General features: G+C 32.8%; 1 protein-coding gene across 4 annotated transcripts; it reads left to right on the forward strand.

Moving 5' to 3' along the window:
* The first annotated feature begins 1,599 nt into the window (after positions 1-1,599).
* On the forward strand, positions 1,600-25,018 carry LOC124367831 (glutathione S-transferase 1-like). 4 transcript variants are annotated; one of them, XM_046824971.1, is made up of 6 exons: positions 1,600-1,741; positions 20,087-20,229; positions 22,524-22,582; positions 22,731-22,869; positions 23,085-23,249; positions 24,738-25,005. In XM_046824971.1, the coding sequence occupies exons 2-6, from the start codon at positions 20,089-20,091 to the stop codon at positions 24,882-24,884; spliced, it is 651 nt and encodes a 216-aa protein (XP_046680927.1). In that variant the 5' UTR covers positions 1,600-1,741; positions 20,087-20,088; the 3' UTR covers positions 24,885-25,005. The 4 variants fall into 4 exon arrangements, with proteins under 4 accessions (XP_046680927.1, XP_046680926.1, XP_046680925.1 ...); XM_046824970.1 differs by lacking the exons at positions 20,087-20,229; positions 22,524-22,582; positions 22,731-22,869; positions 23,085-23,249 and adding exons at positions 3,785-3,927; positions 5,585-5,643; positions 5,793-5,931; positions 6,132-6,296 and having other exon boundaries at positions 1,638-1,741; positions 24,738-24,899; XM_046824969.1 differs by lacking the exons at positions 20,087-20,229; positions 22,524-22,582; positions 22,731-22,869; positions 23,085-23,249; positions 24,738-25,005 and adding exons at positions 3,785-3,927; positions 5,585-5,643; positions 5,793-5,931; positions 6,132-6,296; positions 7,546-7,773 and having other exon boundaries at positions 1,638-1,741.
* Positions 25,019-25,608: the final 590 nt, after the last annotated feature.

The following is a 25,608-nucleotide window of genomic DNA, read 5'->3' on the forward strand; positions in this document are numbered from 1 at the left end:
TATTCATACACACTTTGACATATCAGAGGATCTCTTAAATAATCGGTTGAAGAAACTTCATTGTGGTTCAGTTCAAATAGCATTTTATTAAATAATTCAAAAACCCAAAACAATTTGGTAGTTTAAGAAAACCACTGCATTCATCATTTAACATATACTTTGTTTGTACCATAGTTCTAGTAATATTTACTGAACAAATTTTCATATTTCTAAAATATTGCTTAGAATAATTTTTTTATTCAATGCATAATCAACTGTGTCCCTAAAAATTATGTGAAATCTGCATACTATTCCTTTTTTTAACTTTTTAGTCAAATATGATCTAGTAATATGTTGTCAGATGGGCAATTGTATTAAAATTAATGTCATCCTCAGTTTATAGGGCTCATTTCAAAACTGATTATTCTGATTCAGTTCTTTTCACACTATACAGGGTGAGTCAGAAATATGGTAAAATATTTTAAGACGTGATTGTAGAGCTAAAAATAAGAAAAAATGTTATATAAAGGTAGGTCCGGAAACGCTCAATTAGTGAGTAATGGCTAGCGAAAGATTTTGCTTTGTATTCAGTTCACCTGCTGAAATTAAGTGATTCTGAAATGTTTTGTTCTTACTTTATAGCTCAAATAAGGTGGATTTATAAGGAAAATCAAATAAAACCACTCTAGAGGTTGTAGTGTGACCAGTTTTTGAGAAAAAGTATGAAATTTGCCAAGAATCTAATAACAAAAATACCATCTTAAATGTTTGATGTCCAATAACATTGTTAAATGACCAATAAACAAATTGTTTTTGCTAATAACTACATAACTACAATACCAGGCATGCATCCTTCTTCGTGACACCTCAACATAGACTCACCTTGTATGAAAGACAACCACTCTACATTGGCTGCAAGCTTCATAATCACCTTCCCGACAACATTAGAGGACTTAAAGGGCAGGACTTGAGGAGGGAGCTGAGCAGATGGCTTACAGACCGACCCTTCTACAGTCTAGCAGAGTTTCTAAAACCCAATAACTGATACGGACACTTCACTGTACTGTTATCCATATGACTTTAAAATTTATGTTGACATATTGTTTACTGTTACTTTTAGTAATTTATAACATATTGACGCCTTTGTATTTCTCTACGAAATTCCAAATAAAGAAAATGATTGATTGATTGAATACAGATTGTAAAGAATTTAATTCTGAAAACAACCATAATAAGCAAAGTTAACTAAATGTCTGAAAAAGTTATGAAATTGACTACTCACGTATTACACTACACAGCAAACTTTTGCTGTTTTATAATAAGGAATGAGTATCTGATTGGTAACAGCTAGTAACAGAAAAGTAAGAACAAAATATTTCAGAATCACTTAATTTCAGCAGGTGAACTGAAAACAATCACGTCTTAAAATATTTTACCATATTTCTGACTCACCCTGTATAATGTTGATTTAACAAAGAGAAAAATGCACAGAATTAACTTTTATTGAATAATCAATCATGAGACATCTACAAGAGGTTCACCAGCAGAAGTTATTTGTTTTGTGTAAGATAAGTTAAAATGTTATCACATTTCCAGACAATGATGCAGGAAGAAATAATAAGTAGTGTATAATGGTGGCTGCTCATAGCTCTGTCCCACTCTTATGGTCAAGGTCGCAAATAATCACAGTAGCCTCTGTCCATTCCTAGTGTCATCACTCTTTTAGGCGGCATCAAGCATCACATCTCTCTTCTATACTCAGGCGAGTCTTGTAATTAGTTTCTCTCAATAATTCATTAATTGTAACTAACAATGGAATGTAACAACTTACTTATGGTATGAAATCAGTGTAACACTACAAAAACACATAACATCCAAATCTCTTTTTTCATTCAGTACCCAATACTAATTATAATTCTGTAATTCTATTTTATGTGCCATAAACCGATACAACGAAGAACCAAAGGATTCAACAAAACATAACAAAGAGTTAATGCACAGACAGACACAGAAAAGAACCAACAGCCGTTTGACCTTTAGACCAAAAATTAAATCCTTTACATTTCTTTCTTGGACCAAAAGAAACCAAATTCAACTAACATTTTTAATACTCTTAATATTTATTTTGTAATTTTTTAGTTTTTAGTAAAAAAACATACAAGGGGTCATCATAAAATGCTATTTATTTTGAGTAAGAGAAATAAAAATTTATCACAGTTCCAAATAATGATGTAGGAAGCAACAACAAGTAGTTGTGGCTTCCTCATATCTATGACCAAACTTTTAGGTCAAGAGGTCGTGAATAATCACAGTAGTCCTTGTGTACTCCGTAGTGTCATCACTTTTTAGGGCTGCACAGGCAATACAAATCATATTATTCATATAACCAGGCAAGTTTTGTAATTAGTTTCTCACGATAATTCATTAGTTGTAATTAGACCTATGATAAATTCACCAAACAATATTTTTTTGTTTTTGATTAGTTTAACGTACCAATATATGTTTAAAAATATAAATAATCACTAGAATTGAGAACATTAGGTTTTCTGTAAAAAACTAAGGAAAGAAAGAGTGTACATATACGAATTGTTGAAGATTTGATAAAAACTAGTCTTTAGCAAAAATGAATAAAGTCTCTGAGTTTTACTTATTCCGCTTCAAATGAAATGTGACATTGGTTTATCTGCTTTTCCAAGCATAAAAAACAGTTTGAGTAATTTTGTGAGAACATACATAGCTCGTTACAGTGGTGGATCCAGAGACAATAATTGGGGGTAGATGCCTATTTAATGAGAATGTTTTAAGGAGTTTAAATGAACTCCAAAAGGATTTTAATTCATTACATACAAACATTTGGGAAGTACATCTTACTAACCCCTCCCCCCTCTGAGTTCACCACTGAATATTAGTTGATTTCTTTGTCTATAAACAGAAGTATGTTGTTTTATTGGTTGAAGTCAGAGTTGTATGTGTGTATAGTGAGCAGTAAATAATAACACTTTGGGATAAAGCAAACCATCATAAATATCTGGCTATTGGAACACTTAATCAGGTACACATCGTTAGAATTTTCATTTGCAAGTTATTTACCTACAAAGACTCTAAGAGCCACCACTTAGAAAATAAAGCTTGTCAATGACTTAACTCTTGACATTAGGTAATTGGGTGATAAAGCTCTGTAAAAATTTCAGCAAATTGTTTTCAAATTAAATTTCTTAAAGTGTAAAAATGGGTAACTATAGAATTTTTATATATAATAAAGTATATGATTTTTGGTCTATCTTTAGTCTAAGAAGTGCATGAAAAGGCTTGTAGAGTGTTCAGGGACATCCAACATAATTAGCAAAAGAAAAAAAATACTTTGATGGGTTTGAACGAAATCTTCTCAAGCATAATGTAGTTTATATAGAGCTGTCATTAACATTATGACATTATGAGCTTCTCCGTAGCGAAGGAGTAAGATTGTGGTTTTCTAACAAAGAAGTCATGTGTTCGATTTCAGGTAAGTCAGTCATAGAAATTTGCAAATGGGTTTTGACCATTTTCCCTTAAAAGAATTTCAAGTATTATACATTTAAATGCCTTTGTCATAAACATAATTTTTTTTGGAAACAGCTCTTATTACATTTTTCATTGGAACAAAACTAATTATTTTAAGGCATTACAAATGACACACAATTTAAAGAATGTATATATTCTTTTTCTGTTGTAACTGTCAGAAAAAGTCTAGGATCTGATATTTTTCAAATAGGATCTAATTATGATATCTGGCAGTATATAAAATTAATTGTTTGCCTTTCTATAGCCATGCCTCTGTTTTTCTACTACATGGATATCAGTCCACCAGCTCGATCTGTAGACTTGGTCATACACGAACTCGGCTTGACTGTTCAATATAAGATTGTTAACCTGCTTAAGGATGAACACTTGGATCCTGATTTCTTGAAGGTAATACTAGTATACTAGTAGCACTTTATTACATGTTGTAAATTTCATACAAAAACTTTATGCTCTGTTTATAATTCAAAACATTTACTACATCTATAAAGACATTTGTTGCAACTTCATAAGGTGATATATCTTATATATATAAAAATCTTGAGTCACGATGTATGTTGCCAATAAACTCCAAAACGACTGAACCAATTTCAATCAAATTTCACATGTATCCGTAATTTAGTCTAACTTAGAAGATAGGATAGTTATTATCTGAATTATTCGCTTATGTCGTGAATATAAACGAATAAAATGAAGAAAAGTTTTCAAAGCGCCTGCACATTATAACCTGCAATTACGAGATAGATACGTATATTAAACAGTGAAACACTATTTGAAGGCGCTAAGTTATGATGTATAATTGTCTAAACTAAATTTTTGGTTGAACTTAAAGGTTGAGTGGTAGACCACTTTGTAATAAAATACATTATGCATGTACAATACATTTTTGACATATTTTCTTGATCGTGACATCAAGGTAAAATCTACATCGGGGTTGGAAATATAATTTACTTCAACCAGAAATGCTCATATGCGGGCAAAAACTTACGAAAAGCTTGCGAAGCCGCGGGAAACAGCTAGTATATATATATAAATTCACAAGTGTACTAATCTAAATCCTTTTTAATAACCAGTCAAGGTCAAAGAATACTATACACAGACATCCACTCTCATCTATCAATGTTTGTTATTGCAATACTAGATACAACAAACATAATGAACATTGCAGGTTGCTTGATAGCTTATCTATCAAGTTAGATAAGTATATAATTGGCACAAGTATAATAATTATTGATTTAGCTTTAACTAAGTCCAGCACCAATGAGCTGGCATAAGTTTCATTTCTGTCTGTCTGTCTCTCTTGTCAGCACGATATCTTGGGAACGAACTGAACTGATCTACTACAGACTTGATGTTTTGCATGAAGCTTTGTTTCCGTTAAGGCTACATCAAATTTAAAGATTTAAAATTTTGATTTTAAATCTGATCTGCTGACTTTAGATTTTGCATGTAACTTGATTTCTTTATAGACAAGAATGAGTTCTATAATGGTGCACGTAAATTTATTGGATTTAGACGTCATTTTACTCCTTAGATTGGCATCCTTTTTGTCTGTCGGGAATGACATCAACATTTCTTTTTTGTATGATTGTCTGTCTGTACATTCACAGCAGATCTCAAGAACAAAATGAGCTATAGACTTAAAATTTTGTATGCTAAGTCAGCGAAGTTGATTAAGCATCCAGTGGTATGGCGTATTCCTATCTTGTGTTAATTACGTAAATGCTTTTATATTAAAATTTGATGGGGGTTATACTGATTATGTCCAACGTTCTTTGCTAAATATACAGGCTTTGTTGCTATGGTCAAGAATGGAACGTGTGTGGAATTTGGGTTGTTTTAATTCAGGGTAATATTCAACCACCAGTCAGCCCTATCAGCACTTATTCTGTCATTCCTTAACTTGTTTATTTATATCATATTCCACTTTTGTTTCAGTGAATATTTGTGGCATAATGTAAATAGAAAATTCCTTAGAGAAGACATACAGCAAATACGAAAAAGGGTAACAAATATCCATTCATAACAAACCGTACTTATTTTGCAGGTAAATCCTCTCCATACAATCCCTGCCATTGATGACAACGGGTTTGTCCTCTGGGGAAGGTAAGTTCATAATGCATGTCAATATATCTAATAAGATATCACCAGTAGATTTTAACAAGGAGAAGTATATCAGTAAGCTAGTAATAAAAGCCATAATAAAAATAAATCAATCAAAATATAGTTTGTAATTCCAATGTGTACTCTTTCAGTCAACCAATAAATACTTACTTGGTATCCAAATATGGCAAGGAAGATTCTCTTTATCCAAAAAACCTCCAGAAGAGAGCAATTGTTGACCAGAGACTGCACTACAGCAATGACATATTCTACATGTTGAAAGATACTGCTGTGAGTATTTAACTAATTATTTTATTACCGTTACGAAATTCAAAAAGCAAATTTATATAAGTTCTTCTGCATGATATAATGGCTCTTAGTCAAGATAAATTTTCTTGACTATCTCAAAGTTAAAATAGTACTTTTGATAGGATGTATATTATTCTTATAAATCCTTAACTTGTGGTTTTGGTTTATGTCTTTTCCTCAAGAGACCACTGATACGGGCTGGTAAGATGCCATCACCAGAGCAGCTTGCAAAAATCAAAGATATTCAAGAGAATGTGGAGAAGTTGCTGACAGGACAGAGGTTCATAGCTGGAGACACTCTCACTGTGGCTGACCATAGCTATATTACTTATCTGGACATATTGGAGGTAACAGTTGTTGGTGTATTTTGTCATGTGATGGACAATATTTCATTATCAAATAATATGAGATATTGTATTTGTGATATTGTTATTTGAATTCAACGAGAATATAAAAGTTGCGATAAGGAAAGGTGTTGTTATGTCACTATGATATATATAAATAAAACATAAAAGAGAAATGAAATCAATACTTTTCTTAAATGAAAGGCGCTAATTGATACGGAAGGACTGAAGAAAATAGCTTTTAAGAACAAATATTTTCACAACTGTTTGATTGCATGAAAATCTAATAGAACAATCAGAAATATTGTTTAACTAATCTAATACATATATGGTAGTGTGTATCAGTGGTCTGTTAATAATTTAATGAACATTTTGTAGCTAAAACCCTTTCAGGTATATATTTTCCAAAAACAAGAAATAGAAGATATTTTTATAATTGTACTCAGTAAGTATTTAAAGTATTATTTCGGAGCATCTTGTATTTAGGTAAAGAGGAAAACAGACAAGAATATGAAATTGTTATGGTATGTTTATGAAGTTCGTTTGAAGTTTTTATATTTTTTTTATCACACAAATGTTATTTGCCTACATACAATTTTATTAAAAACAAGTTTTTTACTAATGTGATGTCTTTAAAATAGTGATTTCCTTAATGGCCATTGAAAACCTAACTCAATCTCTGAAAGCATAAGTCATATACATACTGTAAAATTTATATTCTTATATTGGGCTGTTTAGGGGGTTTGATTTCTAAATTACCCAACATTTCTGTTTTAATTGCCTATAATAATTTATTAAGTGATGACAAAATGATTAGATATTCCTGTTTTCAGGAAAGCTACCTTAAAGAGCTGTAAGAGTGGATCTAAAAAAAGGTGAACCCAACCAAGAACCAAATGGAACTCTTTCATAAATACTGCAATAAAGGTTGATAGATTTTTAAAATGTTTAAAAATAGTAATTTCTGGTTATTTCTCCAATAAGACTTAGAATTGGCTTTTTTATTTTTATTTTATTTTATTTTTTTATTGGCTAATTTATTCATTACTTTAGAGCTGAGAAAACACATAATAGAAAATTCTTCTTGGAGTACTGCTCACAGTGCCATCTTACAGCCAGACCTTGAATCTGTCATACTGGATATAGGGCAACACTAGTGAATGTGGTTGACTGGTTCTAGTACTATCCTCATTGGGATGTCTAGTTTTGTGTTGTCTTTGCTTAAGATATTAATGATTTGTAATACTTACAGGCGTTGTCCCCAACTGAAGACAAGTTTCCACTGACAAAACAATGGTTTGTCCGCTGTAAGGAAACAATGAAGGATTTCGAGAAAGTCAACAAGACTGGTGCTGATCTATTGATTTCCATGGTGAAGGAAAGCCTTTCTAAGGGTTGATCATTTTCATAACGTATATTAGAGCTTGTATACATTTACCCTTCTTAATTAATAATAAATTGGAATTTGCGTGGCTGAAAACTTACATATTTTTTATTACTCCTGATTACTAGCAATGGAATGTCTAGCAATTTTCCTCATTTAATAGTTCAATGATATGTAACACTTGCAAACTCAGGCATCTATGTTATTCTATAGTAATTGTAAATACCACTACTATGAATCTTCGCATGGGGCTGAGAGTATTATTACTGTTTATTTTAGCTGGTCCAGTATTGCTATATCATAATATTTTCAGCCCAAGCACATATGTAACTCTGCATTAAGTGGTTACTATGATATTCGCATTAATACCATTACTATGATTTTCGCATGGGGCTGAGAGTATTATTATTGTTTACTTTAGCTGGTCAAGTATTTGCTATATCATAATACTTTAAACCCAAGAATTTATGTTACACTACATTAAGTGTAAATACATCTCAATTTCAAGAATGGTGTAAAAATGTTCTCCTTTAAGCTCAGTTTTAATTTTTGGAGGAGCAGAAGTTGCAGTATGCCCTTATAAAAATCAAAGATCACTGTCTTTCCCTTTGGAATGAACTCTGAGCATGCTATGCCCTTATATTAGAAAAACCATGACCTTGATGTTTGATTTTGATGACGTGCCTTTTAAGGAGAGGAGGTGCACAGGTTTTCCATTTGGAACTCTGCATTTTCATCTCAGGGTCATATCCATAGACCTAACTTTCATTTCCAGTTACAATTTTGGCAATGAGTCCGGATCTGCTTGAAGTGCAGATTCCTTTAACTCTGTGCAGACTGATGCACGAGTTTCTTTCTCTTCATCACTCAAAAGTCTAGGGAAAAATTTTGCACTCACTCGTCTCATTTGCAAATTATCAGTTAAAATGCTTTGAACGGAACCATATGAAGTCTTAAGATCTGATAGCAAGCGAATAGTCATTTGCTTGTTTTAAAGAATAAGCGAGTTTCTACATGTTGCACATTGTCATCTGTTTTTGAGATCCTGAGCGCTGCTCATCTTCAACCGACTCATTTCCCTTTCAAATAGTTCATACTACTTGTATACAGTCTTCAGAGTTACCAAATTATCACCATATAAAGATTTAAACACTTCATGAGCTTCTTTGGTATTTCTTTGCAACTTAATACAAAACTTAATATTAATGCATTTTTCAAAATCCCTGATGTGCAACACGACCTCACCCTAGCAGCTTTGGCAGTCAACTGACAAGCTCAAGCATGTTGTAACTTGTCGCTGGTTGTCTCACCAGATCAAGCTACTAGGCAAGTTACATCATATAGATGTAGCACAGCAGTTGCTGCTATTTACGTTCATTCAACATAATTTTTATCACTCCTTGTATAGCCTAAAAGTAATTTGGGTTTTATTATCACCAGTGTTGTTTTCCATAATGGAGTAAGAGGAGACGATAATACATAAAAACAATAGATATCAAGTAAAACCTTGAAATCACGACTTTTATAGCCCACAACTGAAAATAAATAATTGGCTGAGCTTTAGCAAATTCTCATGTGAGGGACTGGAAAAATTTCATATATGTCTGTCTGTCTGTCTGTCCACATGATATCTCGAAAACGAATTGACCTACAGACTTGAAACTGTACATGAAGCTTCTTTTCTATATTAGGAACAGTGAGTTGATAATGATGTATGTCAAAAATGGCATTCGGCCAAGAGTTAGCGAATATTTAAACATTGGTCTTATGAGGAACCATTATGGTATCGAAAAAGTATAATAAATAAATTTAAAATTGTAAACAAATAATTGTGTACAATCGTATGATATTTAAATAAGTAACACTTTTATTCACAGAGAAAAAAAGAAAATATAATAAACTATAGTCAATGTTAAACATCCGTGACATTATTTGATTACACCTTAAATAATTATGAATAAAAGTTTAAAATAATTTGATTATCCGTACACTAATTTACTACATGCTCCAGTAACCAGTCTTTACCTTTTGGTTTCTTTCTAGCCTTCTTACCAGTCTACAAGTGGCTTATGTATAAATATAATACTTCCTTCAAGACATTGGGCAGCCTATGTTTTCTGATTCTCTTGATTTGGAGGAAGGGGTACATTGAGAGTCCATTATCTTTGGTTGACTACCTCTCACATCCAGTGGGGATTCCCAAAAGTCTTCAACAGTGCCAAAAGCCTTAATCAAATATAAAAAATAAGACCTTAAATTCTTTTAAATTGTTCATTAGAAGACAACTTTCATTGTTGATTCAATTGTTCAATGTTCAGTGTGGATTCTGTTGTTTTGTTTTAAGGCCTATGTAACAAAATAGTCCTTTGCAAAGATCATCAGTACAAAGGATACATCTAATCACAATAATTATACTGGTCTGTAAATATCTCATTCATATTTATTGTTTGTTTTGTTTTAATATTGGTTTTGGTTTGACTAAACTATCAGGGTATGTAGTAAACTAGGAACATTTGTTTACAAGATGTATTTATTATTACAGAAATTTGTTTTTATTAGTTTGACATTATCTCTTTCTACAAAATCAAGAGATTGATGATAGGCTGCCCAATGTCTAGAAGGAACTATTATTATATTTATACATGAGCCACCTGTAGACTGGAAAGAAGACTAGAAAGAAACCAAAAGGTAAAGACTGATTAGTGGAGAATGTGGTGAATTAGTTTATGGTTAATCTAAGTCTTAAAGTTTTATTCATAATTATGGTTTTATATTCTTTTGCATTGAAACTAAAGATAGGACCAGTCATAAAATCCTAAATTTTATAATATCAACCATTAAAGGAGCAAGAGAGAAACATTACAAAAATAAAATAAATAGGGAACCTCTCACTACTGGAAAAGTATGAAAATAACTAAATAGCAAAAAATAGTTAATTTTTAAAATTAAGGGCAATACTGACAAGTTATTTTAAGCATATGTAAATAAATAGTTCTTGGGATGATTCAAAATAATTAAGTTTTGTGAGAGCTAAAATATTAATAAGGGTTGTTTTAATAATCCAGAATTCCAACTAAATTTATAAAAAACTATTTTTCTCTATACTATACTTATAATTAATGAAGATGTGAAATAAAAAATAAACAGTTATTATACTGAAATAAAATGGCAACCATCTGGCTGAGAACTTAGCTGAGATATTTGTAAGATCAATTTTTTGACAAGTTTATTTTTGCTTCAATTGCAGGAAAACCATTGTGTAAATAACATTCTTTTTATTTGCACCAATCAAGTTATGTCACATAATTTTATATTTTTACTGATTATCTTATCTTAAAAATAAATATTTATACTTCAAAAAAATTTTAAAGCAAAGAACAAAATTCCTTTTGTTCAGCTCCACGTGGACTGATGATTTGAATAACAGTTTATTGTTCTCAGTCTGGAGTTATCTTACTTAATAACGAGGATCATAATATGCCCAAACATTAAAAAAAATATTCACCTTGGTTGTAATTAATATATTGGTATTTTTTCCATATTATAAGTAATATTCCACAGATGAGGAAATCAAGAGTCTAAAAATAACTACAAGGAAACTGGGCTAGAGAAAAAAGAAACTGTAGTTTTTGGACAAAATGGTGACTGGCTTCATAATAAATATGCTCCTGATCTTAAAAAACTTTATAAAAATATGTCAAAGAAGGCGAAATATGGCACACAATGCAGAAAAAAGTAGAGACTAGCAATAAGAAATGTGAGGCATCTTGAAATTCAATAAGAACGAATATCAAATCAAATCGTTTAATTGCAGTTGGACAATATACATTGCATAGCAAACGTCAATTTTCATGTCTAAATTTTTTCCATTCATCCCACATCAAGGCCACATTTAAACTTACAACATTCAAACATTCACTTCCCATTCATTCCATGCCAATTACGCCCACTTTCGGCGCTGGAGTCAGTTTCCTCATCGCGTGGTCTCCCAGTTGAATGCCAGAAACTCATCAACACTGTAGAAAGCGTTTGATGCCAGGCTGAGTTTGATACGAGTTTTTAACACCTTGGGCGTTGAGGCATTTTTAATTTTGTTTGGCAATCTGTTTATAAAATGAACACCTGCCTGCGAAGGCAAATGTTCATAAACCACCGTTCTGTGCATTCCCGAACGGTAGTTATCTCTGCCTCTTGTCTCATATTCATGTATGTCTCGTCCTCTGGTTAAGGCACATTTAGACAAATAATATAAGGTTGTTTCTAGGATGTAGAGACATGGCAAAGTTAACAGTTGCAAATTTTTAAACGCTGTCCTGCACGACTCTCTGAAGTTTAAATTAGCGATAATGCGAATTGCTTTTTTTTTGTAATTTGAAAACTCTCATAAAATGGTTGTTTGCACAGGCTCCCCACAAAACGATTCAATACGAAAGGTGGGGAAAAATTAGCCCGTAGTACGCCGTAATCAGTACCTGACTTGGGCAGTATTTTGCCAAAGATCTTAAGACATAAACTCCTGAGGATAATTTGGCACAAACATAATCAATGTGATTTTTCCATGTCAACCCTCGATCAAGGTGTATTCCAAGGAACTTTGAAGAATAGACTTCTTCCAATAATGTATCTGCAAACATAACAGCAGGACCTCTTTCAATATCTATAGAGAACCTTGAAAAGTTTAGGAAATTTGATTTTGATGAGTTTATTTGAAGATTGAGGCTATTGAAATGTTGGACACAATTGTTAAGGTCAACAAAGGTCTGTATTTCTAAATTTTGTTTTGTACCTCCTCTAAAACAGAGAGTCGTGTCATCTGCGTACTGCACAAGCTTTCCATGCAGTAGTGATGATTCAATGTCATTAACATATATCAGGAAAAGAATTGGACTGAGTATTGATCCCTGGGGAACTCCATATCTCAGTGCAGTAGGTTTTGAAATTTGATTCGAAATTTGGACGACCTGTGTTCTATGGTTTAGGAATGAACTAATCCATAAAAGTGGCACGCCTCGAATGCCGTGGGATTCTAATTTGTCAAGCAGTGTTTTGTGGTCAACACAGTCAAATGCTTTTGAAAGGTCAATAAATACACTTAATGTGTGATTATGACCTTCAATTCCCTCTACAACCATATCGACAAGATTCACTATAGCGTCAATTATCGACTTTCCCTTTCTGAAACCAAATTGGTCGTCTGAAAGTTGGTTGTGTTTGTTTAAAAAAATTTAGCATTCTTGACAAAAAAAAGGTTTTTTCGAATATTTTGCTCAATACAGGGAAAAACAGAGACAGGGCGATAGTTATTTACTGAATTGAGGTTATCTTTCTTATGAATTGGATGCACTTTTGCCAATTTTAGGAGAGAGGGAAAGACTCCTGTTAGAAATGATAGATTAACTAATTTGGTCAGTGGCTTCACTTTTGAGCATTTTTTTATGAGCCACATTGACATAAAATTAATGTCATTAGACTTTTTGTTTGGAAGTTGTTGAATTTTCGATCAGTTTGACATCTTCAATGGTTTTATCAATTTTGTTAAGCAAATAAAGGACAATATTAAGAAGCATAATCTTAATAGTATGTGCTTTAATATAAATCACCTCACTGAAGTCTCATTTGATGATACCACTAAAGCTGACAAAAATACTTAAACACTCGAAGCAAAAATATTTTAATTTATATAATATACATGTGTTTAAGAAGATCTATCACATAACTTTACATAATCATCTAACTATATGTATTAATGGAATGTAAGAGAGAATGTTTTTCCTCAAGTTGTCAAGATGTTACCCAATGTTTAAGAACGGATCTAGAAATCTTACTGAAAGCTATCACCCTATATCAATTGTAAAAGTACTATCTTAAATTACTAAAAATATACTAAATTAAAATCTTGTTGCTTATTTGAAAATAAAATCATCTGAATTCATCACAGACTTAGGGGATGTAAATGTATCATTGATTTAGTTGACAAACTAATCAGTAGATCATCGGTGGTGTAGCGTGGACCATTAATTTGTTTGGGGAGGGGGCATAGATACAAAGTCTATTAACTACTTGAACTTAATGCCCTTAAAGTTATGTACAACCATACGATTAAGTTTTTATTTTTAACATTTCAACAACTGGAAGGAAAAACCTATTATTATTTCTCTTCCTCAATATTTTTAGTGCCTAAACCTGGTGTTAGGATTTTTAAATTGCAGTTGCATGATAACATATCTACTGAGGTGTGCATTATTATTTTACTTTTATGAATATTGATTGGTTAAAAGAAAGTTATTCTTATTATACTATTCAAATACACTGAATGAGTTAATTTACTAAGAGTTTATTACTTAGTATTTAAAAACAATAATTATGCTGAAAAATCATTCCGTTTTCTTTCCAGTTAAAGTCAAGTTCACACTCTTAAGATATTGACGGGAATCAAAATAATAATCTTCTAAATAGCTGTAAATAAATCACACAAAACAACGTTTTAAAGTTTATTTTGTACATGATTGGTTATAACAATTTAAAAGGAAAAAGTTATGAACAATTATTGTAAGCTGAACAATTTTTGTAGGAAACATAAGGTTCAAGTTTTATTGAATGGAGCATGAGCCACCTTTCAGTTAGATTTGAAAATCTGTAAAATAACACTATTTTAGCTTTTCTATTCAGCCATAAGGACGAGTCCACTTAAGTGATCTTCCGTCATGGTACTTCGCAGTTATTTTTTCAATCTTCATAACGTAGAGAATTATCTTTCAGCACTTATTGTTGTGATGGGCCAAGAAAGTGATATTTTTTTTAAGTGAAAGTTTCCAAACATCCAGTGAATTTTCCTGAAAGTCATTCTGAATAAAAAAATTAGCTAACTCTTGGAAAGTTATTCTAAAATTTTTCTTGTTGGTTTTCATAAAATGATTCTTTGCATTACAGTAGAAGAACTTGAGTTGCATAGAGAAGCTTGCAGACAAATAATAAAATTTCTGGATGTTCAGAGCAACTCTATTGTTAATATTATTTTATTCTAGTATTAATTGGGAAATATTATTGATTTTGCCATAGTCGTTCTGAGAAAAGTTAGATTGCAAGCTTGCGATTACTGTGTCGAGATCAGGAAAGTAAATGTCGATCTTGAATATTTGTTCAGAAGATTGGATGCAATGAAGTCTCTGAGCAGCCATTAGTATCTAGTTTTTTTCGGAATTTTCCATTTGCGATTTGTGGGAGTGTTGGTCTTTCAACATACTAACCTTTCATGCCATATTTGTTGCTATGCTCTTCTGCTTCATTCCATTCCCGACTAAATCCATAGTCATTTCTATCTAGTTTTAAAAAGTTAATGACTGATTCAACTTTTGTAAAAGCCTTAGAAATATCCACTCTACTAGATTCACTCTACAGGTCTTTGGAGAGGACATTGGTCTGACTAAACATATTGTGCAATAGTTTTAGTCTGAAAACAAATTCAAAGGCACTAATTTGTTTGGCTAGACCATGCCCTTTTGCTGAAATTTTACTATTTGTTGTATAATTTGCATTAACTTCCAAAGTTTTGTACTCTTCCTTAAGTTGATTCAAAATAGCATTAGAGGCATTGTGCCGAACAGCCCACCTAGTTCGAGACAAGCTCACCATTCTTTTTATTTTTGTTTCTCCGCTTTGCTTAAATAGAAAATCTGCTGGCAGATGCATTAATTATTTTGTACAGATTATGTACAGTGGGTAGGCAATTCTGAAGCTGTCTCATTTCTTCACAAAATCTCTTAACAGCCAGATCATACAAATGGGCATGGTGAACTGTTGTAGATACGTTTTATAGCATGATGCACATTTTCACCAGTAGTATCTGCAACATCAAGAAAGCCCAAAATAATTTCTTTTATTTCACTTTTCTCGTCTAAATACAAAACTCGTCTTTTATGCACAGATGCGTAGTCGTTCACTGAATGAAATGTCTGTGAATGTGTGTTCATCTCAAATTATTGAGTGGACTAAAGCCTCACTCATTTCTTGCACAATTTCATAAAGCATGCATTCTATTATCTCGTTTTGTTAACTGAGCACTTTTGTATGAGTGAACTGCTGATTTTATTAAAGTTTGAATTTATTCATCCATGTGTTTTGATCTTAGTTCTAGCAGTTCTAAAAAGTTGCCCCTGTTGAATGAATTAAGACGTTCATCGTGTCCTCTGAAAACAAGATTCTGTTTTCCAATGAATAGTTTCATTTATAAATGTTAAATATTTCCTATTCGTTTAAACCTTTTTGTTAAAACTGAGGATAGCACATCTGCTACACTCATTCCTGGTTCTCGTATTCATTTAGAAACTGATTTGCCTTATGGTGCATTTCACGTGTTTCCTGTTTTCTGAATTTTTTAAGCGTTATCCTCAAAATTTTCATACTCAAGTTGATAAATGACTCCTCCCGCGCCCAGTAGTATGGTGGCAAACAATCTGCGTAGATAGCAAAATACAGCACGTGCAATAGGGCTATATTAAACCCAGGAAAATTCCTTGAACCACTTTTATTTGAATTATCTCGATTCAGATTGAGCTTTACCCCAACCCCTAAAACAAACCCTTAAACCAATCAGGGCTGAAATGGACCTTTCCATATATCTGCAGTGTACACCCAAAAAAGGATCTCTTCCCCTCGAACTAAATATCAGATTATTTGTGTGAACAAGATGCTGGCTGATTCATCGCCAACACTGTCACCAGGGATCATTAAACTCATTACTTCCTATTAAATGAGTATCTTCATTACACGTAACACTAATTACAAAAATGATAGTACAGAGGATTGTTTCGATATGGTAACACACAACAGCAGTAAAGTTAACAACTTCACCTTCATCAAATCAGACGAACTTTATCGCATTAGCACATACTAGACATTAATGGCATTGGCATGAGGATGACAGATAGCACCAAACTGAACTGTCTGTTGTGCTGGAGTCGAGCGGCTGGACAGTTAGGCATTGAAGGAGTAGTTTGCACTGCAACACGGCTCTGTTGTCAAGGTCACGTTCACATTGTCAGTGGACTGTACAGAATAACCGACCTTCGCCAATTAAAAAAATGAAAAATTACGCGTAATTTTATTCTTCTCCTTTAAATGACTTTACTATGTATAGACTAAGTTTATGTATTTAATTTATTTACACTAAAAATTTAGGCTTAGTAACAGAGGCTTATTTTATTTGAGTTTTTTTGGCCACAAAACTATTGATTTATTTACTTTTATTATATATAAATGACCATCCTAGTACTGTTAAGCTCCACGCATTATTATATTAAGCGTACGACAAAACTAAAGATCCACAAAAACTTTGACGCATTACGCTTTACAAATCCTCGTAAATAAAACAGTTAAAGTCGCCTCGATGTTCAGTTAAAATATGTTATTAAGCTAATCCATTACTCGAAACATTTTGTTTAGCTCAAGAAAGACCCCATTCGACACATCATAACGTTACTTTTTCAGAGTTACAGATTTATTTATTAATACAAGTGTAAAACTAACATATTGAATATATATCTAAAACTTTGTCTAGGAACTTTACATGTGACGTGTAAACGAACTGAGTGCTCAAAATTAATGTGCAGTCAGGTATGGTCTAGTAATATGTTGTCAGATGGGCCAGTGGAATTAAATTAGTTAGTGACTTGTCATTCTATAGGCCTCATTTAAACAGAGTTTATGGCACTTTAAATCCGGAGACCACTCTGTCCCTCCCTATCAAACTATTTCTTGTAGGCTATGTACGTAACTAAATACATACGTAAGTATTATAAATAGGAAAAGTTAAAGTTAACTAACTTTTACGAGTGCTCACGTAATGAAATGATCTAGAAATGAAGCTAGCATTTAGGTGCTATCTCGAAGGATGTTTTTCTTGCTTTGCCAGAAGTGCGGGGTGGCGCCTAAGGCGCCGCGTACCTACCTCACACTGATAGCTAGGGGATTTTTTAGATCAGTACCCTCCTGATCTCAATTTACGTCCCACCTCGTCAAACTATGTCGATATCAGATCGGACTAAAAATTATGTAAAATCTGGATATGCCCTTTTTAATCTGTTACCAAATACGCGGTCTAGTAATATGTTGCCAGATGGCTAGCTGGCATTAAAATGATGGCACCCTTACTCTATAGGCCTCATTGCAACGCTTGCTATTTCTGATTGAGGACCGGTTTGGTTCTTATCAGACCATATAATGCTGATTGAACAAAGAGTAAAATTCGCACAGTAAAATTTAATTGAAAAATGAACATGAAAACATACAAGGGGTTTATCATCAGAAGCTATTTATTTTGAGTTACATAACTAAATATTTATCACAGTTCCAAATAATGATGCAGGAAGAAACAACAAGTAGTGGTGGCTACCTCATATCTCTGTCCCAAATTTGAGGTCAAGAGGTCGTGAACAGTCACAGTAGTTCTGTGTACTTCGTAGTGTCATCACTCTTTAAGGGCTGCACAGGCATCACGAATCACAACTCTCCTCTATACCCAGGCAAGTTGTGTAATTAGTTTCTCTTGATAGTTCATTAGTTCTAATAAGACCTATGATAAATTTGCCAAAATTTTTTTGGGTTTTTAATTAGTTTAACGTACCAATATAGATATAAAAATAGAAATAACTGCTAGAATTAAGAAGATGGTATAACGTTAGTTTTTTTTCCGTAAAACATTAAGGATAAAACGAGTGTACACATAAGAATTGTAGAAGATTTGTTAAAACATAGTCTGTAACAATAAATGAATAAAGTCCGTGAGTTTTTCTTATTCCGCTTCGAATGAATTGTCACATTGGTTTATCTACTTTTCCAAACTTAAAAAGCCTACAACATTTATCTGCACCACTGAATCAACGTTTGAGTAATTTGGTGACTGGATACAGAACACGCGGTACAGTGGTGGATCCAGAGACAACAATTGGGGGTGGGTGCCTCTTGGCAGTTACAAATTTAACTAACAGTTTAAATATTATTTATATTTATTTTGTAATATGTTTAGATACCTGAATTTATTGATGCCTAGTGAGAATGTTTTACGGGGTTTAAATGAACTCAAAAAGTTTTAAATTAATTACATATAAAAAAATGGGAAGTGCATATTACCACCCCTCCCTCCCTGGATCCACCATTAATTAACAATATAAAATAACTAATAAAATAATAAATAACAACAAATAAATTATCTGAACAAAATATTATAATTGTAACTTTTTAATCACATGTCAATCTTAATATATTTACGTTTAAAGGTTTTGAGGAGCCGCCACTTGGCAAATAGAGCTTTACTAATACCTTCATGTTGCAATTTTCTTACAAAGTTCTTTGTCAAATTTTAACGTATTACAACAAGCCGTTCTCAGATTAAATTTTTTTAAACGAAAACTGGATAATTATCGAGTTATAAAAATTTGAATATGATATATCGGTCTGTCTTTAGTCTAAGTATAGTATCTGACAAGGTGGAGAGTTCTGGGACACATAATATAAATTAAGAAAAGAAAAAACATACTTTGATGGGATTTGAACGATATCTACTTAGGCATGACACAAAGTACATGGAGCGGTCATTAGGACTATCGCAGGCCCGTATACTCAAACTTTTGTTTTTCGGACAATTTTACTGGGGTTCGGGCTCGATTCGCCACACTTGTATGAAGGCGGGTAGCGGTTAATGACGGGGCCAGACAACAAATATTTTATTTTCCAGGGTCCGCTAAAGCTGAGCACGGCCCTGGGTTTGTCATTATGACCTTCACCTTAGCATATGGGCAAGGCTGCGGTTTTCTAAGAAAAAGGTCACGTGTTCGATTCCTGGATACATTAAACATTTGGAAATGGGTATTGACAGTTTTACTTTAAAATTATTTAATACCATTGATGTAAATGGCGCCGTCATAAAAATAAGGTTCCTAGAAAACAACACTTATTAAAAATTTTCTATCCGAACAAAACTAATTTTTTTTTTATTTAAAGGAGAAGCCGATCCCCTTTTAAGCCTTATTCTGCCCGTCCTCATGGACCACTGGCCTGTGCGAGGATCTTATCAAACAGAATAAGGGGGAGAGTCGATACAGTACAAGGTCGATGGTACTGATAAAAAGTGCAACGGTCACGGACAGGAGTCGAACCTGCGCTATCTCCAACACAGACTCAAATTCCAACGTCTTAGACCACTCAGCCATCGGCACTCCCTATTTTTAAGGCTCTAATTTTAAGGCATTATTAGTGACAAAAGGTACTGTTTATAGAATTTATATTTCGATTTTGGTTCTTCTCTGTTGTCACTGTTATATAGCACTTGTAGATACAGGATCTGATATTTTTCGACTAGGATCTAATTATGATATTTGGCAGTATATAAAATTAATTGTTTGCCTTTCTCTAGCCATGCCTCTGATTTTCTACTACATGGATGTCAGTCCACCAGCTCGATCTGTAGACTTGGTCATACACGAACTCGGCTTGACTGTTCAATATAAGATTGTTGACCTGTTTAAGGATGAACAATTGGATCCAGATTACTTGAAGGTAAATTATTGCATGTTGTAAATTCATATGATGCATAAATGCTAAAATTTATGTCATCTATAAAGACATGGATAAGTTTATATAAGTTACAAGTGTATAAACCTAAATCGTAGTTAATAACCAGCCAAAGTCAAAGAATACTATATACATACATAATCTATAAATGTTTGTTATACCAATACTAGATACAACAAACATTCCTTCTTTGTTTGATAGGTTATCTATCGAGTTAGATAAGGACATTATTGACACAAGATTTCTTTATTGACTGAGCTTTAACTAAGTCTATCGCCAAGGAGCTGGCATAAGATTCATTTCTGTCTTTCTGTCTCTCTCTGTCAGGACAATATCTTGGGAACGAACTGATCTATAGACTTGATATTTTGAATGAAGCTTCATTCCATTAAGGCAACATCAAATTCAAATATTTTGTCTGCTGACTTTAAATTTTGCATGTCAATTGATTTCTATACAGACAGCAAAGAGTTCTATAATGGTGCAAGCAAATTTATGGAATTTATATGTGAATTTAGTCGTTAGCATCCTGTTTTGTCTGCCGGGGATGTTTTTTCTATAATGTCAGTTATGTTGCGAGCTATGAGAAGTATTGTATCATCCGCATACAAGAGTGTAGAGCAATATTGATAGAAATATTTTTTTAGGTCATTCATAGCACAATAAAATGAATATAACTGGGCCCAAAACTGACTCCTGGAGTACTCCTCATGTGACAGGTAGAGATTTACATCTTATTACATGTACTGTTTCATTGGTTGTGTGTCTAATACCGACCAGCTGACTCCTTTTTCTGCTTTGTATGCTTGATATAAGTCACCAGTTTTTAATGTAAAATACATATTTATTTCTCCTACCCTCTGGATAGCTTTTAAACCATTTACAAATTGTTCCTTTTACGCCAAGATGTTGCAGTTTACTAGTGATCAAGTCGTGTCCTAGGCAATAAAAAGCTTTGGTTAAGTCAGAATTATGGTAGTAGTTAGTTCACCCTGCTCAATGTGATCAAATATAGATTATATCAATTCAGTTAAAGCTGTGGAGGTTGAAGTTTTTTTTAACAACACCGTGCTGTGACTCTGTGAACAAGTTATACTTATCCATAAGTCGTTTCAAAACAACCCTTTTCGATTACTTTAGAGAAAGTAGGAATTAGTGAGATAGTTCGGGAGTTACTTTCATCTATGTGGCATACGCTCTTGAATTTCGGGTATACTTTTGCGACTTTCAAACCTGTTGAAAAGCTGCTTTGTCAGTCGTTAGAGATTTTTTGAATACTAACAAGAGAGGTCGTTAGCTCGCCATGGCAATGTTTGATTTGTACAACAGAAATCTCATTCACTCTTGTAGACATTTTTGGTTTTATTTCTTTCTTATTTGTGCAAGACAACTTGGAGAATTGATAGTTGATTGTTTGCTGGACCATCGGCTGGTTAGCTCTTGAATGCTGGGTGTTTATGCCCAGTGTCTCTGATGCAATGGTATTATTTTTCACAGTTTATTGTAATTTTTAGCTATTTTATAATTTAACTTTTTCCTTTCTTTAATAATTACTTGCCAGATTACTTTCAATTTATTATCATATTTCTTAACGTAGTCTGCTGATGTTTGAAATCGAAAAGAAGGTCGGAATTCTTCTTGACCGTTGCCATTTCTGCCTTATCTTTGTCACTACCTGATGTCCGATACCTGACTAGACTTTTCAGATACTCCTCTTTCAGTCTTTGAGCTTATTTTGTCATGTGGTTTCCTGGCTATTTTATGCTTTTTTCATTGGGCAAGCAGCGTTTACTGCAGCAGTCATTGTATCAATAAACAGTTGTATGTTGCTCAGAATTTTTGACATTATGTACGTATAATTTTCAACTTTTAGCAAGTTCTTCAGTTTTTCTAGGGGTTTCATATTGAACTTCATATTCTGAAATGATCTAAAAGGTTTAGGTTTTTAGAGTTTATATTTACTATGCATAATTGAGTTGTGTGATAAGATATTCCTGTGTGAACTAAATATTGTTCTGCTAATAGACTTATTTGGTAAGTTTGGACATATCAAATCTGTTAATGATGTGGAATTTGGAGTAACTCTAGTGGGAGGTAGTAGCAAACGATTTATGTCCCATATCATCCCATACACGACAGTCATCCCTATCATCACCCTTTCTGTCATCCCTTAAGTTCTCATTTATATAATTTCCCACTTTTGTTTCGGCGAATATTTTTGGCAATGTAAAGAGAACATTCCAAATATTAATTCATAACAAACCGTACTTATTTTGCAGGTAAATCCTCTCCATACAATCCCTGCCATTGATGACAACGGGTTTGTTCTCTGGGGAAGGTAAGCTCATAATGCATGGATATATAGCTAATAAGATATCATCAGTAGATTTTACCGAGGATAAGTATATCAGAAAGCTTGTAAAACGGCTATGATAAAAATAAATAAATCAAAATATAGTTTGTAATTCCAATGTGTACTCTTTCAGTCAAGCAATAAATACTTACTTGGTATCCAAATATGGCAAGGAAGATTCTCTTTATCCCAAAAACCTCCAGAAGAGAGCAATTGTTGACCAAAGGCTGCACTACAGCAACGATATTTTCTACGTGTTGAAAGAGACTGCTGTGAGTATTTAAACAATTCTTTTAATACTGTTGCGAAATTCAAAGAGCAAATTGATGTAAGTTCTCCTGCATGACATAATGGCTCTTAGTCAATTAATAAATTTTCTGAAATACTTGAAAATGTCTCGTAAAGTTCAAATGAGTACCTTTTATAGGATACTTATTATTCTTAGAAAGCGTTAACTTGTGGCTTTTGTTTCTGTGTTCTTTTCAAGAGAACTTTGTTGCGGGCTGGTAAGATACCATTATTAGAGCTGTTTCCAAAAATCAAAGAGATCCAAGAGAACGTGGAGAAGTTGCTGACAGGACAAAGGTTCATAGCTGGAGACACTCTGACTGTTGCTGACCATAGCTATGTTACTTATATGGACGTATTTGAGGTAACTCTTTCAGATATATTTTCAAAAGACAAGAAAAATATAAAATATTTTCATGGTTTCACATAGCCATTGTAGTAACTTAATGTATGATTTAGGAATTTGTTGTAATTAGGAACAGAGAAAAACAGAGAAGAATATGAAATTTTTATTCTATGGTTATGAAGGATAATTGAAGATAATGTATTTTTCATTCATATGTTATTTATGTAGATATTCTTGAATTCAAAATAATAATTTTCTGAAATGTCTTTAAAAATGTTATTTCCAGAACGATGGTTAAAAAACCAACTCACGCTTTGATTTCTGATCATACTGTAAAAATTTATATACTTGTACAGGTTGGTTTCACAAAGATATGAATAAACTGTGGGAGCTCATTTTACATGTAAAAATAATTAAACCATTTTATATAAACATGGGTCCAGAAATGCTTCGTTAGCGAGTTACGGCTAGTGAAAGATTTCGTCCGGATTTCAGCTCACCATATAAAAAGAAATGTTCCTGAAATGTTGCTTAGGTAGAGTAAAGTGCGAATTCAGTAATTTACTAAAAATTACATCAAATTCTATTATATCTTCTAAAAATAAACTATAACTGTTACTGTAGCATCTACGAAACAGTTCGATTCGTTCATGGTTGGGTAGTCTCACACTTACAATTTCTCTGAAAACAGAAAATATAATAATTTGTTTCACTCCATAAACCATAAAAGCACTTAAAGCAGAAGTCTGGACAATTTAACCAGTCCCAAAACTGGTTCAATACGGGGTGATTCACGAAGATATGCAGACACTTTTGGGGCTCAATCTACATGTAAAAATAATGAAAAAAGGTTATATAGACATGGGTCTGGACATGCTCAGTTAGCGATTTTCGGCTAGCGAAAAATTTTGCCAGGACCTCACCATGTAAAACGAGGTCTTCCTGAAATTCTGGTAAGGTATATTAAGGGCGAATTCAATTGTTTCTTATCCTGTTTGACCTAATAAATTGAATAAAACAGGTCCCAGAACTGTAAGTTAAGTATTTTTTTAGAAAACCTTTTTTAGAAGATTGAGTGAAGAAACACGTTTATTCATCTTTTGGCAGCAATAAACATTGTATTTCACTAAGAAGTATATAAAAGTCTTGAATAAAACTTGTAAAAATTGTATTCTCAGCAAATTTGTGTAAATAAAGTATACAAACAGCGAATAGATGTTTATTTTCAGAAATTATAAATATTAATTTTAAGTTATTCTTCAAGTAAAACCGTAGAACTGGCTTTTATTAATTTATTAATAACATTACAGAACAGAAAACCAAAAAAGAGAAGTCTACGTGGAGTACGGTTCACAGAGCTATCTTACGGCCAGACCTTCAATTTACCATACTAGATATTGGGCAACACTAGTGAATTTGGATGACTGGTTCTAGTACTAATCTCAGTGGGGTTTCTAATTTTGTGTTGTCTTTTTTTTAGATACTAATGATTTGTAATACTTACAGGTGTTGTCCCCAACTGAAGACAAGTTCCCACTGACAAAACAATGGTTTGCCCGCTGTAAGGAAACAATGAAGGATTTCGAGAAAGTCAACAAGAACGGCGCTGATCTTTTGATTTCCAAGCTGATGGAAAGCCTTTCTCAGGGTTGATAATTTTAATAATGTGTATTAGAGCTTGTATACGTTTACCCTTCCTAATTAATAATGAAATAGAAATAGTGTAGCTAAAAATTTATATATTTTTTATTATTCCTGATAATTAGCAATGGAACATCTAATTTTCTTCATTCAATAGATCAATGATATTTAAATAAGACGATGAGAACCAAATCATCATCGTTATTTGCAATAAATATTTCACAGATATCAAGTTATACTTTAAAACCAAAGGTATTTCTCAGTGTTTGTGGTGTGGACATGTAATAATGCACGAACTATATATATATATATATATATATATATATATATATATATATATATATATATATATATATATATATATATATATATAGCACGACCTATATATGACATATGTATGGACATGTAATATGGCACGACCTAGATATATATGGACATGTAATAGGGCACGACCAAGATATATATGGACATGTAAAATGGCACGACCTAGAAATGTATGGACATGTAATATGGCGCAACCTAGATATATATGGACATGTAATAGGGCACGACCTAGATATATATGGACATGTAATAGGGCACAACCTAGATATGTATGGACATGTAATAGGGCACGACCTAGATATGTATGGACATGTAATATGGCACGACCTAGATATATAGAGACTATCGATCGATCGAGGCGTCGTGTTGTCATCTGTATATGGTTGTAGCTCAGTGAAAATGTCCATGTGCT

The sequence above is a fragment of the Homalodisca vitripennis genome, chromosome 8 (assembly GCF_021130785.1).
Source record: "Homalodisca vitripennis isolate AUS2020 chromosome 8, UT_GWSS_2.1, whole genome shotgun sequence".
NCBI lineage: Eukaryota > Metazoa > Arthropoda > Insecta > Hemiptera > Cicadellidae > Homalodisca > Homalodisca vitripennis.

Bases quoted from the DNA above. Each gene is read 5' to 3' on its own strand.
- LOC124367831 (XM_046824971.1), top strand. From the start codon at position 20,089: ATGCCTCTGATTTTCTACTACATGGATGTCAGTCCACCAGCTCGATCT. The intron at 22,870-23,084 runs GTGAGTATTTAA...GTTCTTTTCAAG, and splicing joins ACGTGTTGAAAGAGACTGCT to AGAACTTTGTTGCGGGCTGG. The intron at 23,250-24,737 runs GTAACTCTTTCA...TAATACTTACAG, and splicing joins CTTATATGGACGTATTTGAG to GTGTTGTCCCCAACTGAAGA.